The sequence below is a fragment of the Somniosus microcephalus genome, chromosome 9 (genome assembly GCF_052327205.1).
Source record: "Somniosus microcephalus isolate GS21.2 chromosome 9, FLI_Smic_1.0, whole genome shotgun sequence".
NCBI classification, from domain to species: Eukaryota; Metazoa; Chordata; class Chondrichthyes; order Squaliformes; family Somniosidae; genus Somniosus; species Somniosus microcephalus.
Window position 1 is genome coordinate 103,155,451 of NC_140995.1, and position 20,903 is coordinate 103,176,353.

Sequence of the window (20,903 nt, forward strand, 5' to 3'; positions counted from 1 at the left end):
CAAATTGGCTGACATGTTTCCTACACTACAACAGTGACTACACTTCAAAAAAAACTTCATTGACTGTAAAGTGCTTTGGGACGTCAGGTGGTCGTGAAAGGCGCTGTATAAATGCAAACCTTTCTTTTCTTTTAAATATGTCCTGCCTTACCTGGACCTGTGTGAAGCCCTTTGTTAACAAACACTTGAGAGGCTGTAGAGTAACAGAGCGATCTGGCATGTCTCGGTGCTGATGCTTCACTGATTTAATGATTTGGATGTCATTTAGGGTACCAAAAGGGTTGTGCGAGATGATTGACATCAGAAGGGCTGAATTCTTCTACCACGTCACTCAGATTGGTCAATAGAAACAAAAAGGTTTCTTTGGAAATTCAGGACATACAAGGTAGTGTTTTTAGAAACATAGAAGATAGGAGCAGGAGTAGGCCATTCGGCCCCTCGAGCCTGCTCTGCCATTCAATGAGATCATGGCTGATCATCCAAATTCAGTACCCTGTCCCTGCTTTCTCTCCATATCCCTTGATCCCTTTAGCCTTAAGAAATATATCTAACGCCTTCTTGAATATATTTAATGAATTGGCCTCTACTGCCTTCTGTGGCAGAGAATTCCACAGGTTCACCACTCTCTGGGTGAAGAAATTCCTCCTCATCTCTGTCCTAAATGGCTTACCCCTTATCCTTAGACTGTGACCCCTGGTTCTGGACTCCCCGGCCATCAGGAACATCCTTCCTGCATCAAGTCTGTCTAGTCCTGTTAGAATTTTATAAGTTTCAATGAGATCCCCTCTCATTCTTCTAAACTCCAGCGAGTATAAGCCCAATCGACCCAATCTCTCCTCATACGTCATTCCTGCCATCCCAGGTATCAGCCTGGTGAATCTTCGCTGCACTCCCTCCATGGCAAGAACATCCTTCCTCAGATAAGGCGACCAAAACTGCACACAATACTCAAGATGTGGTCTCACCAAGGCCCTGTACAACTGCAGCAAGACATCCTTGTTCCTGTACTCGAATCCTCTCGCTACGAAGGCCAACATACCATTTGCCTTCTTAACTGCCTGCTGCACCTGCATGCTTACCTTCAGCGACTGGTGCACAAGGACACCCAGGTCTCGTTGCACTTCCCCTTCTCCCAATCTATTGCCATTCAGATAATAATCTGCCTTCCTGTTTTTGACACCAGAGTGGATAACCTCGCATTTATCCACGTTATATTGCATCTGCCATACTTTTGCCCAATCACCCAACCTGTCCAAATCATACTGGAGTTTCTCGGCATCCTCCTCACAGCACACACGTCCACCCAGCTTTGTGTCATCTGCAAACTTGGAGATATTACATCTAGTTCCCTCGTCCAGATCATTAATATATATTGAGAATAGCTGGGGTCCTAGGACCGATCCCTGTGGTACCCCACTAGTCACTGCCTGCCACTCGGAAAAAGACCCGTTTATTCCAACTCTTTGCTTTCTGTCTGCCAACAAGTTCTCTATCCAAGTCAATACCTTGCCCCCAATCCCATGTGCCTTAACTTTACACGCTAATCTCTTATGCGGGTCCTTATCGAAAGCCTTCTGAAAGTCCAAATACACCACATCCACTGGTTCTCCCTCATCTATTTTACCAGTTACATCCTCAAAAAATTCCAGTAGATTACTCAAGCACGATTTACCTTTTGTAAATCCATGTTGACTTTGTCCGATCCTGTCACTGTTTTCCAAGTGCCCTGCTATTACATCTTTTATAATGGACTCGAGCATTTTCCCCACTACCGATGTCAGGCTTACCGGTCTATAATTCCCCGCTTTTTCTCTACCACCTTTGACACTTAGTCATCAGTCCTTGCTTATTAGTTTAGTTCTAGTTCTTTTAATAGTTCTTGTAATAGTCTTTGCAATAGAAGTTTTAAGAGTTCTTTTTCTAGTATATAGAGAAGGCTGCCTCTGTAAAAGTGCATTTCCAAGAGAAAGGTTTCAAAAGTTAAGATTATACAGCTACATCAACCAAATACAAGTAAGTCACTTAGATGTGTACATTTCCCAGCCCAAATACAGCTATCAGCACAGAAGGTGAATTTACACAAGAGCAGAGAATTCAAGAGGAAAAGTTATCCCCCTCTTATAGACTGAGCTTCATCACTCTGACATCAGAGGGCTAACACCATCCTCCGAGGGAAGGTGAGGCAACCAGTTGATCCACATCAACTCATCAGGACAACATCGTACAAGTTCTGAAAACACTGCTAATCACAAGCATATAGATTTCAACCTATTCAAAAGATTAGCTAATTATAGCTATTATTGATGTAATGACATCTGATGTGACTGTGGTAAACTATCCTTCTCGACCTGTCTCCAGCCTTTGACACAGTTTACCACACCATCCTCCTCCAACGCCTCTCCTCAGTCATCCAGCTGGGTGGGACTGCACTCGCCTGGTTCCATTCTTATCTATCCAGTCATAGCCAAAGAATCACCTGCAATGGCTTCTCTTCCCACTCCTGCCCCATTACCTCTCGAGTACCCCAAGGATCTATCGTAGGCCCCCTCCTATTTCTCATTTACATTCTGCCCCTCAGTGACATCATCTGAACACACATCAGTCAAGTTCCACATGTACGCTGAAGACACACAGCTCTACCTCACCCCAACCTCTCTCGACCCCTCCACTGTCTCTGATTTGTCGCACTGCTTTTCCGACATTCAGTGCTGGATGAGAAGAAATTTCCGCCAACTAAATATTAGGAAGACCGAAGCCATTGTCTTCAGTCCCTGCCACAAAATCCATTCCCTAGCTACTGACTCCATCCCTCTCTTTGGCAACTATCTGAGGCTGAGCCAGACCGTTAATAACCTTGGTGTTGTATTTGACTACGTGATGAACTTCCAAACACATATTCACTCCCTCACAAAGACCGCCTACTTCCACCTCCGTAACATCGCCCGACTCTGCTCCTGCCTCAGCTCATCTGCTGCTGAAACCCTCATCCTTGCCTTGGTTACCTCTAGGCTTGACTATTCCAATGCTTTCCTGGCCAGCCTCCCATCTTCCCCCCCTATATAAACCTGAGCTCATCCAAAACTCTGCTGCCCTTATCCCAACTCGCACCAGGTCCCATTCACAACTCACCCCTGTGCACGCTAACCTACATTAGCTCCCGGTCTGGCAATGCCTCAACTTCAAAATTTTCATCCTTCCCAAACACATACTCAATTTCACAACAAAGAACAAACATGGGCAATCTTCCTGCAAGTTTGGCTATACTTCAATTTCATGCTGACATTTTAAAGTCAAGACAGATGGATTTTTGTCCAGGTGCTATTCATTATCCTCTGGGAATGCATAATCTTGTCAATGGATACCTGAAATAGAGAAAAAAATTCAATTTCCCAAGACTAATGTCTCTCGTCTTGAGTACAGAAATACACGTAACAAAAACAAATAATCAACAGTGTGCCAATTACTGCAAGTTATATTACACCCAACCTAGAGCAGATATTCATGGTCATGCATGGAACCAATGTTCATTCCATCCCCAGCGCCTTTCTTTTCACATCTACCTGGGATGGCAGAATGCCATCACCAACATTCAGATACAATAACATAAGCCTTCATTATTTACGCCTACTCTTCACTTACATTTCTGAATTACATGCAGACTAGGATCCTGCTAACAAATTCCTCCACTCTTCCCCAAGGATAGAGCAGTAAGCTGCTAATGATTAAAAATACCACATTTAATCTGTTAAAAATTCAGAACCAGATGGAGATAATGTGGAATATTCAAAAAGCATTATAAAATATATACCGAGCCACTTCAAAACAATGGGACGAACAGAACAATTTACAGTGATTTTTTTTTAAAGAAATGAAACTTGCTTATTCTGTTCCAATAGATCCATGTCTTTCTACTTCCTTGATCCACATTTAATGCCTGCCGTTCAATAAATAACCAGTAAACAGAAATATCGTACAAATGGAATGCAGAATTGGAAAAAAAAAACAACTTATATTTATATAGCGCCTTTAACATAGTAAAACGTCCCAAGGCGCTTCACAGGAGTGTCACAAAACAAAAATGACACCAAGCCACATAAGGATAAATTAGGGCAGATGATCAAAAAGCTTGGTCAAAGAGCTAGCTTTTAAGAAGCGTCTTAAAGGAGGAAAGAGAGGTAGAGAGGTTTAGGGAGGGAATTCCAGAGCTTTATGCCTTGGCAGCTGAAAGCATGGCCACCGATGGTTGAGCGATTAAAATCAGGGATGCTCAAGAGGCCAGAATTAGAGGAGCCCAGATATTTCGGCGGGGTTATGGGGCTGTAGGAGATTACAGAGATAGGGAGGGGCGGGGCCATGGAGGGATTTGAAAACAAGGATGAGAATTTTAAAATCGAGGCGTTGCTTAACCGAGAGCCAATGTAGGTCAGTGAGCACATGGGTGATGGGTGAATGGGACTTGGTGCGAGTTAGGATGTGGGCAGCAGAGTTTTGGATGACCTCAAGTTTATGTAGGGTACAATGTGGGAGTGAGTTGGAATAGTCAAATGTAGAGGTAACAAAGATATGGATGAGGGTTTCAGCAGCAGATGAACTGAGGCGGGGTGGAGACGGGCAATGTTACGGAGGTGGAAATACGCGGTCTTAGTTATGATCCGGATATGTGGTTGGAAGCTCATTATATGACACCAAGGTTACAATCTGGTTCAGCCTCAGACAAATGCTAGGAAGAGGGATGGAGCGGTGGCTAGGGAAAGGAGTTTGTGGTGGGGACCGAAGACAATGGCTTCGGTCTTCCCAATATTTAAGTGGAGGAAATTTCTGCTCATCCAATACTGGATGTCGGACAAGCAGTCTGACAAGTTAGAGACAATGGAGGGGTCGAGAGGGGTGGTGGTGAGATAGAGCTGGGTGTCATCAGCGTACATGTGGAAACGGACATTCAGTTTTCCAATGATGTCGCGGAGGGAAATAAGCGGGGGCCCAAGGATAGATCGTTGGGGGACACCAGAGGTAACGATGTGGGAGCAGGAAGAGAAACAAACATGCATTGGTAGAATAAGCCTTTACAAGCACATAGGCTTGCATGAATATCTATTAATATTACAGCAACATCTGCAAAAGTTACCCAAAGATGAGAGCAATTTTCAACCAGCCTTTCGTGGACTAATTGCCTTAGATCAAACTGGTTATGTGGCACTCATTAGGAGAGGCATTTATTTGCTTTGCTTTAAAAATCTAACGTTTTGATGTACATCACTTCGAAAGGATAAAAGAGTTCCTTATGTTTAAGTGGGTTTGAAATCTGTGTCGAGTTTCTGAATTTTTTTTCATCGTACATCTCGCTCCCAACATCTCAATATGGACAACTCTGCTCATCACCTACCAAGGTAAACTATAGGAATCAGTCAGCAATATCAACCGACAGGTACAAAATTGCTGAAAAAGTACTAAATCGGTGGCAGTCAAAGGTTTTTAATTGCTGAATTTGAACAAATGATCCCCAAGGCTGCACCTCTGTCACAGATCCCATGATCTGTGAAGAATCTCCGCGAAAAACAAAAAAAAAAGGTGCTCAATAGATCTTTTCTTATATTTATTATGTACTCTGCTTTTTGTGGATTCCTTATAGTTTCTATTTTTGCTATCCCACTTTCCCCACCAGTGTTGATAATTCAAAGCTTCCAACTGCAGCAGCGTGGACTGTTAGAAACGTAGTTTGGTTACCACAAACATGTCTATGACTGTTCACAGTTTTTACTAAGATTTCTATGATCTTTGACATAATTAATCCATGATTCTTCCCAAACATAATCACGTCAAAATGACATTCCCAACTATGCCCTGTTTTACTTGCAAATCTTTTTCTTTAACATAGTGCATTTAATGCAGTTAAATTTTTGCTCAATCTTAGCTAAATTTGGTGATTAAATTGAATACCTATCAAGTGCTTTATTTTATTTCTTTTTTTGGAGGGGGGACATTTCCTGCATTTAATGTATCTTCTTCCCACACTTGTTTTTCCATTATTTGTTCTCCCACTTCAAATTTTCTCTCAAAGATACAGAATTCATGCTGGTGAGCAGTTGCATGGGCGCCGGCCCACATGCCCATTTTCATGTGTGAGCAGGTTGAATAACCATGAGGAGGGATGGTACAGCAGATCCCAATCCTGTCCTCACTCAACAGCTATACATGTGTACTCTCCAGCAGGGAAACAGGAACCTTGGCAGAGTTACCCCTATTCCCTAGCCTAAGGGCACTGTCACCAATTATATTGTCTCAATTGCCACCCAGCTGATGTTCAGTAACTCAAAGAATGAAGAGAGTAAATATCGACCTTAAAATGGGAAATGATGAGGGAAAAATTGAGTCGCGCCCCCTTTGGGGCGCTAACTTCGCCGGGGCACTACTTATAGAGCCCCAAAAAAATTAGCGCCCCCACAGCCGAAATTCATTGGTAGCGTCCAAAGAGGGAAGCATGGCACTACTTGAAGCACCCCGCCTCCCTCTTGGGGCGCTGCGAGGGAATATCGCGGTGCTACGTGCCGCAGTACTGCAGGCCTTCCTCCCCTTCTTAAAGGGGAAGGGCCTTGCACAGCGCGACTCAGGGCCCAGCTGAGCCATCAGGGATCGGAGTGCCGGCAAAAGAGCCCGGCACTCCGGGGGGGTGGGGGGGAGGGGGGGCTGGTCAGGAGGCCAGGGACATGTGCTAGCAGGCGGCCAGCAACAAAAATGGCCGCCCAGCACCTCGCATTTAATTAGCGCCGCCCCGGCCGCAGGTAGGCCCCCCTGACCCCGTCAGACATAGCGTCCGGCGGCAAGTCAGGGGGTGCTACCGTAGATCGCAGCCGGGGCGTGAGCGGGGCGCTGCGCACGACGATGACGTCAATGCCGGCGGCGCAGCGCTGCAGGGCGCTAATGGTTACCGCTGATGCTAACCTCCCACAGAATTTCGCGGGAGGTGTTGGCGGCACCGTGCCCGAGCGCTGGTTGCTTTGCGCCCCTTTAGCGCCCTCTTAGGGAGGCACAAAGCAATCAAATTTTTCCCCCCAATGTGTTTAGAAGGGTCACATTCAGGATATTCTTTCAATAATATGCTGAAGGACCGAACAAAATATTTGCACATCAGAGTAATTAAGATACATTTTTAGGGATAGGTACTTGAATGAAAGCCAGCAGATCCTTGGCTGACTAACTGTTTAAAACAAAAGCAAAACAGTCACAAAATTCACAAAAGCAGCATTAATCTTCCCAGCATATGTCTTGCTCAGGTGAAGAGTCTGTTTGCTTTATTATAGATCCTGATTAACAACTTGGTTCCCAAGAAATATTTGAATAAGTTTCTAGGGAAGTACAAGCCTCCCATCCCTCCTGTTATTCTTGAGGAAAGTGGATGAAGTAGTGGGATGCTCTCTGTGCTTAAAAAGCTTCCATGTGAACAATTTTTTCCAAACTTCGTTATTAGAAATAATTAGCAAAGTTGGGTGGCAGATGCAGTTCAATGGAGAGGAATGTAAAAATAATTAGTACATGAGTAAATAACCACAGCCCCATATCTCTCGCAATTAAGAAAATAATATGTTTTGTCTTACTTAGATCCAAAGTGGACAACTTTACAATTGACTACACTGAACTCCACTGTAATACTTTTGCCCACTCACTTCGTCTGTCTATATCCCATTGCAACATCCTGCTCCCATCCACATAAACTGTGCCTTCGAACTTGGTTGGCTGCAAACTAGGATATACAACTCTCTATTTCTTCATCCAAATCGTTAAGATATATATGGGGAAAAGCTGAGGATCCAGTACAGATCTTTGGGGACCACCACTTGCCACATTGTGCCAATCAGAGAACTAACCCTTCATCGCTACTCTGTCTCCTACCTCCCCAACCAATTACTAACCCACATCACAAGGTTACCTCCAATTCCGTGCACTCTCATTTTTGTTACAATCTCTTGTGCAGAACCTTATCAAATACCTTCTGGAAGTCCATATATATATACTCCCCATCCACCATGCTAGTAACCTCAAAAAATTCACTGGCTTAGTTCAACATGACCAATCCTTCACAAATCCACGCTGACTCTCTTATCTGTTGACACTTATCCAAGTGCCCGGTCAATTTGTCGCAGATGATAGATTCCAGTAAATTCTCCACAAATGTTGAAGAGACAGGTCTGGTTTCTCCCTCCCTTATTAAACAATGGAGTGACATTTGCAATTTTCCAATCTCTCTTTATATTTGTACAACTTTTGCTATTAGCTTTCATATCACTTGCAAATTGTTTTTATCATATTCCCTTTTTGCACATATTACTTTCTTTCTATCCCTTAATTGTTTTTTTTACAGCTCTCCCAGTCTGGTGGATTTCCATTTTTCCTTGCATTTGTGCAAGCCTTTCCTTTTGGCTTGATACTGACTCTTACCTCATTTGTTGACAAGTGGAGCTTCTGCCTTGTAGTGTTATGTATTGGTTTTGTGTTATGCCAAATGCTTCTTTCAATACTTCCCACTGTTTGTCTGTAGGTTTACCCATTAACAGTTCAGCCCAATTTATTTTGGTCAATGTATTTGTCATCCCTTCGAAGTTTGCCTTACTTAAATTTAAAAACTTGGTTTTTGACAATGTAAAAATTTAAATCTCCCATAATAATCATTGTTTTTCCTACACGCTTCCCTGATCTCAGTATTTATGCATCCCCCAATTACACCTCTACTGTTGGGAGGACTGTAGACAATTCCTACCAGAGTCTTGCATCACTTGCTGTTCCTTACCTCTACCCATTACTTGGTGTCAGCCTTGGCTCAGTGGTGCCATCCTCCCCTCTTGTTAGAAGGTTGTGGGTTCAAGCCTCCTTCCAGACACTTGAGCCTATAATCTAGACTGACACTCCAGTGCTGCACTGCAGGGCTGAGGGAGTGTCGGAGGTGTCATCTTTCAAATGAGATGTTAAACTAAGACCACGTCAGCCCTCTCAGGTGGACGTAAAAGATCATATGGCACTATTGAAGAAGAGCAAGAGTTCTCCTCGTGTCCTAGCCAGTATTTATCCCTCAACCAACATTACAAACAGTTTAATTGGTCATTCATCTCAGGAAATCCATCCTTGACCTTTACTTGTGACAACCATGGGATCTGACAAAAATCCACAGCTATGAAGTAACAGAAAAAGTTTTAGATACATCACTAAAGTTAAAACTAGAAATTGGATGGACTGGATAGTGGCCAATGTAATACCCATTTTCATAAAAGGGAGACAGAGCTAAAGAGGGTAATTATAGGCCAGTTAGCTTAACATCTGTGGTTGGGGAAGTTTTGAATCTTTAATTAAAGATTAAATTACTAAATATCTTGTAAAAAAACCAAAATGATCAGAAGCAGTCAATACGGATTTTAGAAAGGCAGATCGCGCTCGACAAATCTGATCAAGTTCTTTGAGGAGATAGTGACAGATATGGTCGATGGGGGAAATGCCGTGGATGAGGTGTACATAAGAGTTTCAGAAAGCCTTTGACAAGGTACCACCCCAGGCATTATTAGAGATTAAGGATTATGGAATTAGGGGGAGGGTAGCAAACTGAAATAAAAATAGATTCGAAGAGAGGGGAGAGAGAGTAGGACTTAAGGGGAGTTTCTCAGAGTGGTTGGATGTGGGTAGTGGTGTCCCACAGGGTTCTGTTCTGGGACCATTTCTGTTCACTGTGTACATCAACAATTTGGATTTCGGGCTAGAGAAAATTACATCTAAATTTGTAGGTTATTGCTGGTACATGGAACTTGGTTAATTTGGCTTTTGAAAAGTGTTCATGTTTAGCTCATTCAATAAAGAGCAAAAAAAGTGATTAATATTATTGAACAGAAGAAAAAAAAGATACGAATTTCACTGAGCAAGTCAGTTTGTTCAAGTGACCAGTTTCAGGACCATAGGACTGAAACTGGTATTCCTGCCTATAGGGTGTTCAACAAGGACATTGCAACCTGCGTGAAAGGATGTTCATGTGCATATGTTGTAGAGAAATGTAAACTTGTGTGCATAAGCATCGGCTGAAGGACAGTGCATTGACTAGAGACTACCGTATAAGGCAAGGCCATTTCCAGTTTGATGAGGAGAAAACAGTGTATAAAAAATGCTTTTGCGTTAAGCTTTAGAAGAAAAGTACAAGGATGAGCATACGCCTACGTCCAAATCTGTTGACAAAACTCCATTTGTAAATTGTGTTATACTCTGAATAAATGATACTCCACATTTAGATTTTTTTTGTTATAGTTGAAAAAAATAAAGTGATTATATATCCATAAGACTGAATTCGTTACTGCTCAAGTGAACAATGGAAGACTGTTTAAAACAACAGTGATACTAAAGGAAACTGTAAGGGCATACTGTAAGGAAATCAACGGTTTAAAATCAAACATGGCCACAGTAAATAATAATTCTAATAGGTGTAAGAGCGTTAAAAAAACAACCCTGAAGGCTTTGTTTCGTAATGCGAGGAGCATTCGTAATAAGGTGGATGAATTAGCTGCGCAAATAGAGGTAAACGAATATGATTTGATTGGGATTATGGAAACATGGCTCCAGGGTGGCCAAGGCTGGGAACTCAACATCCAGGGGTATTCAATATTCAGGAAAGATAGGCAAAAAGGAAAGGGAGGTGGGGTAGCATTGCTGGTTAAAGAAGGGATTAACACAATTGTAAGGAAGGATATTAGCTCTGATGATGTGGAATCTGTATGGGTAGAACTGAGAAATACCAAGGGGCAGAAAATGTTAGTGGGAGTGGTATATAGAGCTCCAAACAGTAATACGGAGGTTGGGGATGGCATTAAAAGGGAAATTAGAGAAGCGTGCAATAAGGGCACAGCAGTCATCATGGGTGACTTTAATCTACATATAGATTGGGCTAACCAAATTAGTAACAATACTGTGGAGGAGGAATTCCTGGAGTGTTTAAGGGATGGTTTCCTGGACCAATATGTCGAGGAACCAACCAGAGATCAGGCCATCTTAGACTGGGTATTATGTAACGAGAAAGGATTAATTAGCAATCTTGTTGTACGAGGCCCCTTAGGTCGGAGAGATCATAATATGATCGAATTCTTCATGAAGATGGAGAATGAAGTAGTCGACTCAGAGACGAGGGTCCGAAATTTAAATAAAGGAAACTACGATGGTCTGAGGTGCGAGTTGGGTAGGATTGATTGGGGAATGTCACTCAAAGGATTGACGGTGGATAGGCAATGGCAAACATTCAAAGACCGCATGGATGAACTACAGAATTTGTTCATCCCAGTTTGGCATAAAAATAAAACAAAAAAGGTGACTCAACCGTGGCTAACAAGGGAAATTAGGGATTGCATAAGATCCAAGGAGAGGACATATAAATTGGCCAGAAAAAGCAGTAAACCTGAGGATTGGGAGCAGTTTAGGATTCAGCAAAGGAGGACAAAGGGATTAATTAAGAAAGGGAAAATAGAATAGGAGAGTGAGCTTGCAGGGAACATAAAAACTGACTGTAAAAGCTTTTATAGATATGTGAAGAGAAAAAGATTGGTGAAGTCAAGCGTAGGTCCCTTGCGATCAGAATCAGGGGAATTTATAATGGGGAACAAAGAAATGGCAGACCAATTAAATACATATTTTGGTTCTGTCTTCACGAAGGAGGACACAAATAACCTCCCAGAGATGTCGGGGAACATAGGGTCTGATGAAAGGGAGGAACTGAAAGAAATCAGTATTTGTAGGGAAATGGTGTTAGGGAAATTGATGGGATTGAAGGCCGATAAATCCCCAGGGCCTGATAATCTACATCCTAGGGTACTTAAGGAAGTGGCCCGAGAAATAGTTGATGCTTTGCTGATCATCTTCCAGCATTCGATAGAATCTGGAACAGTACCCATGGATTGGAGGGTAGCTAATGTTACCCCACTATTCAAAAAAGGTGGTAGAGAGAAAACGGGGAATTACAGACCGGTAAGCCTGACATCGGTAGTGGGGAAAATGCTAGAGTCCATTATAAAAGATATAATAGCAGGGCATCTGGAAAACAGTGACAGGATCGGGCAAAGTCAACATGGATTTACAAAAGGTAAATCGTGCTTGACTAATCTACTGGAATTTTTTGAGGATGTAACTAGTAAAATAGATACAGGAGAACCAGTGGATGTGGTGTATTTGGACTTTCAGAAGGCTTTCGATAAGGACCCGCATAAGAGATTAGCATGTAAAGTTAAGGCACATGGGATTAGGGGCAAGGTATTGACTTGGATAGAGAACTGGTTGGCAGACAGAAAGAAAAGAGTTGGAATAAATGGGTCTTTTTCCGAGTGGCAGGCAGTGACTAGTGGGGTACTGCAGAGATCGGTCCTTGGGCCTCAGCTATTCACAATATATATTAATGATCTAGACGAGGGAACTAGATGTAATATCTCCAAATTTGCAGATGACACAAAGCTGGGTGGGCGTGTGTGCTGTGAGGAGGATGCCGAGAAACTCCAGGATGATTTGGACAGGTTGGGTGATTGGGCAAAAGCATGGCAGATGCAATATAACGTGGATAAATGCGAGGTTATCCACTTTGGTGGCAAAAACAGGAAGGCAGATTATCTGAATGGTAATAGATTGGGAGAAGGGGAAGTGCAACGAGACCTGGGTGTCCTTGTGCACCAGTCGCTGAAGGTAAGCATGCAGGTGCAGCAGGCGGTTAAGAAGGCAAATGGCATGTTGGCCTTCGTAGCGAGAGGGTTTGAGTACAGGAACAAGGATGTCTTGCTGCACTTACACAGGGCCTTGGTGAGACCACATCTGAGTATTGTGTGCAGTTTTGGTCGCCTTATCAGAGGAAGGATGTTCTTGCCATGGAAGGAGTTCAGCAAAGATTCACCAGACTGATACCTGGGATGGCAGGAATGACGTATGAGGAGAGATTGGGTCGATTGGGCTTGTACTCGCTGGAGTTTAGAAGAATGAGAGGGGAGCGCATTGAAACTTATAAAATCCTGACAGGACTGGACAGACTTGATGCAGGAAGGATGTTCCCAATGGTCGGGGCGTCCAGAACCAGGGGTCACAGTCTAAGGATAAGGGGTAGGCCATTTAGGACAGAAATGAGGAGGAATTTCTTCACCCAGAGAGTGGTGAACCTGTGGAATTCTCTACCACAGAGGGCAGTAGAGGCCAATACATTAAATATATTTAAGATGGAGTTGGATATATTTCTTAAGGCTAAAGGGATCAAGGGGTATGGGGAGAAAGCAGGGACCGGGTACTGAATTTTGATGATCAGCCATGATCGCATTGAATGGCGGAGCAGGCTCGAGGGGCCGAATGGCCTACTCCTGCTCCTATCTTCTATGTTTCATATTGATAAGATGATAGAATAAGCAAAAAGGTGGCAGATGGAATATTTGTCAATAAATGTGAGGTGGTACACTTTGGTTAAAAAAAAGTAATAATTATACTTTGAATAGGGTAAAGCTCAGTAATACAGAATATAAAAGTTGAGATATAATGGTGAATCTATATAAAATTTATAGGTAGAATGTTGAGGCAATGAAGAGGGTACAGCAGTTTCCTTAGGATGCTGCCCTGGTTTGAGGAATACAAATACAAAGAAAGACTTGAAAAATTGGGGTAGTTTTCAACAGAGGAGATTAAGTATTTAAAATTAGGAAGCGATGGGACAGAGTAGATAGAAATAGATTGTTTCCAGTGGTTGAGGGATCTAGAGCAAGGGGACAAAGATTCAAAATTAAATGCAAGAGTGTTCGGACAGAGAGCAGGGGAATTTATTTTTCCAATGGGATTCGAGGCTGTGGAATGCCCAAAGAGAGTCAGCGATGGAAGCAGAGACCATTTCAACATTTACAATAGGTTAGATGGGCAGTTGAAGGAAAGGGCAATAAAGGGATATGGGAAAAAAGCATGTCCATGGGATTAGGACTACTGCTCACATGGAAGATAAACAGAAAAATGGACTGGTTAGGCCGAACGGCCCGTTCTGTTTAGTAATTTCAATGTAAGATTCTATCCCGTTTAACACACTATTCCATTGTCAAAGTTACCAGTGGCCACTTCTCTGCTACTTTTGAACTGGCCACATAAAGGTATAAAAGGTTAGTCTAAGGTAATTCAAACACTATTTTTATCTCCTTTTAATGACCTGGAGGAGAGCACAAACTCTGGATAACTCATTTTCTTGATGTCTTTCCCTACTCCCGGAAACACTCCAGCTAGTATGGGGAACTTGCCTACAAAAGAAACAAGAGAAAATGTACATCCTACCATTGCACTGTTCAATCTTGACACACTGCACAATGATATATTTCGTTTTCCCTCTACAGGAGTTTAATAGTCTTCTAAAACTGTCCATTTTAATGTTTCCCATTTGAATGATGACATTCATTTTTCAACTTTAATGGGCATTATACTGAGCCCTGTATCAACACCACTTCAATATTAGTATGCTTTTATTTTGAAAGTACAAATGCAGGATACTCACTCATGTCCATAAATAGCTGCCTCTTCTCGGCCATGGTCTTCCCTCTTCTTCCACACTCCTCAATCATTCTAGTGAAAGAAAAGAAGTGACTGTTTGAAGAAGTACACCAGCAGGTTCTGAAAACAAGATCATTTCATGTTCACCATCCATTTGTATCTTATTTTTCCTCAGATATACCACTGCAGCTCATCCCAGCTGGGGCTGTTGGTGAAACAAACACTCAAAGCTTGGGCTTACAATTGCCCTACCAAATAATCCAAATGAAAAAACGCAAAACTAACCAGACATATGGTTAGCAGATTAATGTGTCAATCACTGGTCACAAGCAAAATGACTTGTAGCAGTCCCAAGAGATGTAAGTCCATGGAAATCTGCCATCCATTTCACAAAACTGAGCGGCAGATCAAAATAATTAAACTAAGTCGTAACAGCCTCACATTTATACTCTCAAAATTTCATAAAGATAGACGGTCGCTCATAATTCAATGATTTACTCACTATTGATATATGTACTAAAGTTATCCTTATTTTTAATACATTTGTGTAAATAGGAAAGTTTTTAAATTATTGACAAAGGTATTAACATTGAATCTAAAACAAGGAGATAATGCTGCAAGACAAGAGGCCACAATTGGAGTATGTGGGCAGTTTTAGACATGCCATTATTGAAAGAATATTGGAGTGATGAAAAAGATGTAATGTCGCTTTATTATGATATACCAAGGATGAAAGAAAACAGTTACAAGAGACTGGAATTAATAGCACTTTATTCACTGCAGCAGAAAAGGTTAAGTGGAGATCTAAAAGAAGTGTTCAGAGCATTGAAGGTAAACAGTGAATGATTAGTTCTGCTCATCATTAAATCACTAACAAAAGGGATATTATTAGAAAGTGACTATTGAAACCAATCTTATCAGTTAAGAGGAATAGGAAAATTATTTAAGAGTAGGAGAAAAGAACAGGGAATTGGGATTAGAATAGATAGCTTCAATACAGAGCTAGCAGCGACATAAATATGATGGACCAAATGATTTCTGCCTGTGCTGTAATCTCCACCATTCACTAAGCCATTCCCCTCGCCTTCTGCCAATACACGGGGAAAGTACTCAAAATTGTAAATGCTACCTTAATAAAACATGAAAAGTATTAATACTATGCCATTCAGGATATCAGATCACCAAATAGACTTTTCCGTATAATTCAAAACTTGTAAAGCTTATTGCTTTGAAACTTGGAAAGCACAAATGCATTAAAGAACAAAACAATTAAATGTCCTTGTTAAAACTAGTGCATGTTTTAAACATCATTCAAAATTATAAATCTGCTTAAATCTCTCTAAGCAGACCTTATACCATGGCATACCTTTACTTTAATAACTCGAACTAATGCAGATTTGGTTTTACTTACCTAAGGCAGAGCTGGTGTGCCAAAGATCAAACGTTAACAGAAAAACTGCAATGTAATATGCCAATTAAAACAATCTGTAAAGTTGCACCCGAGTTTAAAAAAAAATGAAAAAACTACTTTCTAAAAGATAAAGCGGCATTTTTTTTAACAAGTCGTTTTTGTATAAGCTCACTCGAGGACGACATTGTTTTCAAGTACCGTACGCTTCAGTTAAATATTTCAATGGAATCAATTTTTCCATTTTGATGTTTCTAGTGTCAGAGAAATTGAGAGTCTCAATTTATTAAATTCATTTTTAAATATAATATACCAAAATGTAATTAAAAAATCACTTTCAATAAAATCCTAAAGCTTATCTACTGTAACATCTGATACACAAGTCTGTCGTTGGTGTATTGTAGACTTAATTACTGATGTATTAATGCAGTGGATACCTACATATGCTAGTGTCGCAGCTCCCAAAGAATAAAATGGAAGAGAAAGACACCTTTCAGCTGGCATAAAATTAGTACAGTACAGTTTTCTTTTAAATGGAAAACCATAATCTATTGTATTCTTCAAATAAAGCTTAGTAACTGTACAATACAGAGCATGTCTGAAGAATCATGAAAATTCAAGATTATAAATTAAAAGCCAAAAGATTACAGCAGACTTTCCATTGTGGCTACATACATCATCAGTCCACTCATGTTTCCAATTTTTACTACTAATTTTCTTAAGAATAGAAGGTACTAGCTCATGCTGGAGTATGGCTTCAAGGGAACCAGCCACAAGCAAGTACCTCAATGGCCATTCTTCATACGCAAGCCTCAACAGTGAATGTTGGCAGGCTATATGAAAGTGGGGGTGTAGTCTTAGTTCCCACTTTAAAATACAATCATGACCTTGCTACGAAGTCAGGATGTGGAAGTTTGTGTAATGGGGGCTGGAGACAGAATGTGCTGACTGCAGGTACTGTTGCAATTCTTATGTTGGCGGCTTATTAGTATGTTCTTGGCAGTTCTTGTATTCAAAAGCAGCATTGCGGCTGATTCTTTACACACAGTGCTCAAAGTAGGATCTGTGAAAATATACCAATGGATTGTCCCTCCACACTACTGTGAACAAATCAAAAGATTTGCAAGAAAGTTATAAACAGGCGATGGTAAAGGGTTGGCTGACCAAAGAATGTGAACTCAGTGCAGGAGACGTTTGTCCCACAAGGAGAAAATCTAGCTGTATATTACAGCATTACATAGAGATATACGCACCATAATGATGGCATCACTGCAATTAAACCCACTGACAAAAAATTAACTTCAGAAAGTAAAGGAATTGGTTAAGAAGTTTTGATCGATTTGGGGAGGCACCAGAGCAACAAAGAAACAGGAGAAAAATTAATATATACTGATTTACTTCAAAACAGGTTCTCCGCATCTGGAGAGACAAAACAACGTAGTTCTGACAGAGTCTCAACCCAAAACATTCACCCACCTTTTCTCTTTTCAGATGCTGACAGACCTTGTTTCAGTTGTATATTGCTAGCATGCCTTCTACGTCTGTACCATGGCATATTCACAAAGCAATCTTCAAGCCTAGCATACTGAACAAATACATTGCTCTGCAAAGTTGCACTTCATTTTAGCCATTCGCGTTGAAGATTAATGTGATGCTTAAGATGTGGAGCATGCAAAAACTGTTCGCTTTAAATAAACACAAAAGCATCATGTGGTCAGAGGGTTACCAAATACTTTGGAAGTAGTGGTGTAAATGATGAAGGCATTACACTACTTCAAACTTCACCAAAGGTCACAACAGCCAAGTTGAACATAGCAAAGTCCCAAAAACCGCACTGAGATAGAAGTCAAGTTAATCTGTTGATTGAGGAACAAATGTGGGCCAGGATACCAGGAGAACCCGCATGCTCTTCCTCAAATACTGTCATGCAATCAAGTATTTAAAAATAATAAACCTGAGGAAAAAATGTTTTAATTTTAATTAATTCACCACTTACCTTGTTAAAAGCAGGCCTTGCACCAGCTTTTTAAATTTGTAACTGCTGGAGACTTACCCTCCCGGAGAAACCTGCAAAAAAACGTAAGTTCGATGCGCACGCGCTGCCTCTCCAGCGCACGCGTTCGACCTCTGAACCCCTTCTTTGAGGGGAACGGAAGTGCCGGTTTCCCGCGCATGCGCAGTGCATGCAGGAAACCGGCACTTTCGTTGGGCCTACGCGGGAGTACCCCGTGCGTACTTAAGCGTTGGGACCCGAATTTCTGGGCCATTAACTCGGGCTAATTCATCAAAGACCATGGCAAAAATCAGAGTTCGGTGACTGTGAAAAGAGGTAGTCAGAAAATTTCAAAACTCTCCACAACACATAAAACATTTGAAAAATAAACTTTTATTTCCACAGCAATCTTGCACACTTAAAACTGATGATGCCCTTCACACAAGAACAAAAAAAAATCACCTAGAAACCCAAGGCTTGTATGCATATCTTTATTTTTATATTTCGGTAAGTGTACAACAAGCTTGCACACGGTCTTAAAAATTGAAGTTTCATAACATGAATTTGAGATAATTCGATACTTTTAGCAATGGCGCGATACAATAGATTCATTTCAGAGGCTGCCCAGGAGGTCTCGGGGGGGCAACTCCAAGTTTCCAACTCAAGGGTAATAAACCTCAAGAGTTTGGATTTATTAAAAACAGTGGCCTAGCTTTGCTGTCGGAAGTCCTCAAAGGCCCTGCAAGTTCCAGGTTTCCGCATGCATTGCACATGCGTGAAAACCCGGAACTTGCAATCTGTCAAATTTCGCTTGGACAGGTCCACCGTGTCCGCTACAAATTCACTTTCGCTGGCACAGAGTTGCGCTATTTGCCCAACTACTGCCCAGCGAATGCCCACGAAACACTTATGTCTGGTAAAAGTAGGCATACGGCCTTCTTTTACCAGCGTACGGGTTAAAATAAGTGATAAAATAAAAAATTTTAAATGATTAAAACATACAGATACATTTAAAATTAGCTTAGGTAAATTTTGGACCATTTAAAAATGTTTACTTTTTTTTTTAAATTACATTTTTTTATTTTAAATGCTTAATTAAAGGGTCTTTTAATTAATGTTTTACATGGGAACATTTATTTTTATTTGAGTGGTGTGAATTCTTATTTAGTTGGGCATTTCTAATATATTTATGCAGATTCCATATGTAAATAGAATTCCCATAAGCATCGTAGGAATCCCCCTTTTTGATTGATTGACCAGGCCCACCTGATCCCAGGGACGCTTGTGAACCGCATGCGCCCCCGAGATCCGTGGGCCTTTACGCAGGCGTACACCTGCAAGCCCAGGACCCAAAGAGTCGGAAACTCCGGAGACACCAGGTACATTCCGGATTTTTTTTTCAGTTCGGAGGTGTATTCTTCTGGTACGCCTCCGACAGCAAATTCAGGGCCTATAAATTCTCAGCCAGGCCACAAGATGGAGTATTTTATGGAAGCAAAAATATCTTAATCCAGACATGAAAATAAGCACAGTACTTTCCCACAAAATACACTTGGTATCAGATGATTGTGGGGCGCCTTTAAAAGCAGTCATTGAAAAGACACTGGCTTCCTGGAGGGCAGAAGTGTGAGGCGTAGCCAAACTGGATGGAATACAAAAGCAACAATTTTCAACGAGTAAAATATATATTTATGTAATAAATAGTACTGTATGTCCAGGCACCAGTTTATTTAATAAGGAACCTGTTAAGTATGTGTATTGTATTGAACAATTAACACAAAGACTTAAACGTATAACTCAAACAGGTCTTTACTGGTTGGAGGTAGGGACTATACTGAATACAAGATTACTGCACAGTGCTTATATACCGGTGTGTTCACCCCCGGTATTATGTCTACAGCAGCCTGAGAAAGTAGTACATCTCTTAAGGTGGAACAGGCTTAAGCTCTCTTAAGGTGGAACAGGTTACATACACAACAGAACCCATGGCCACTTTTTTTTTTTATTCATTCATGGGATGTGGGCGTTGCTGGTAAGGCCAGCATTTATTGCCCATCCCTAAATGTCTTCGAGAAGGTGGTGGTGAGCCGCCTTCTTGAACCGCTGCAGTCTGCGATGTAAAGGTACTCCCACAGTGCTGTTACGGAGGGAGTTCCAGGATTTTGACCCAGCGACGATGAAGGAACGACGATATATTTTCAAGCCAGGATGGTGTGTGACTTGGAGGGGAACTTGGAGGTGGTGGTGTTCCCATGCACCTGTTGCCCTTGTCCTTCTAGGTGGTAGAGGTCACAGGTTTGGGAGGCGCTGCCGAAGAAGCCTTGGCGAGTTGCTGCAGTGCATCTTGTAGATAGTACACTGCTGACTTGTACCTTGTAGATGGTGGAAAGTCTTTGGGGAGTCAGGAGGTGGTTTGCTCACTGCAGAATACCCAGCCTCTGACCTGCTCTTGAATGAACAACTACCTTAAACCAATTAGTGTTGAAGTGAAACTCTTCATGTTAATCAGATTTACTTTTTAATCACTTGTTAATGCTCCAGAAAATCCTACAGTGCCCTTGAACACCCAACTTCACTTATACAGCAGAAGTATTAACCTGAGCACTTATCATTCTTAGCTCACAAAGCAAATGAACTTCAAGCAGATAGCATTTCTTCATAAAACAGGTAAGAATTAGGAGAATAAGTTACCCAGCAATTACATGCTGAATTTTACAAGATCAGATATCATTTCAAAAGTCCAGTTAGAATATGGAAAAGATTAATTATTAGGTTGTAGTAATTAAAAAGTCACGGCAGCAAGGGTCAAATTTATACCTGTAAATATATATTTTTTTACGAATTGTTACTTCAAACCAGCGTCCCATCAGTTAGTCTTAATTTTGCCATCTTGACCATCAGTCTGACTTTCTTCAAGCAAAAGGAAACTCATTAGTAACAAGTGCTGCCACTACCCTGCTGTTGTAAGCAGAAGTTGTGAAGTTTTGCTTTTCGTACCTT

At 41.4% G+C, this 20,903-nt stretch overlaps 1 protein-coding gene across 15 annotated transcripts in view; it reads right to left on the reverse strand.

The window, feature by feature from the left end:
* The window catches only part of dtnba (dystrobrevin, beta a), a 694,100-nt gene that overhangs the window by 483,549 nt on the left and 189,648 nt on the right, over positions 1–20,903 (reverse strand). For all 15 annotated transcript variants that reach the window (XR_015079517.1, XM_085996923.1, XM_085996913.1 and 12 more), the window contains exon 2: positions 14,507–14,574. Coding sequence is in view for 13 of the 15 variants with exons in the window: in XM_085996913.1 (XP_085853039.1) it covers positions 14,507–14,573 (67 nt within the window). In the remaining 2 variants the exon portion in view is untranslated. The remainder of the gene's footprint in view (positions 1–14,506; positions 14,575–20,903) is intronic.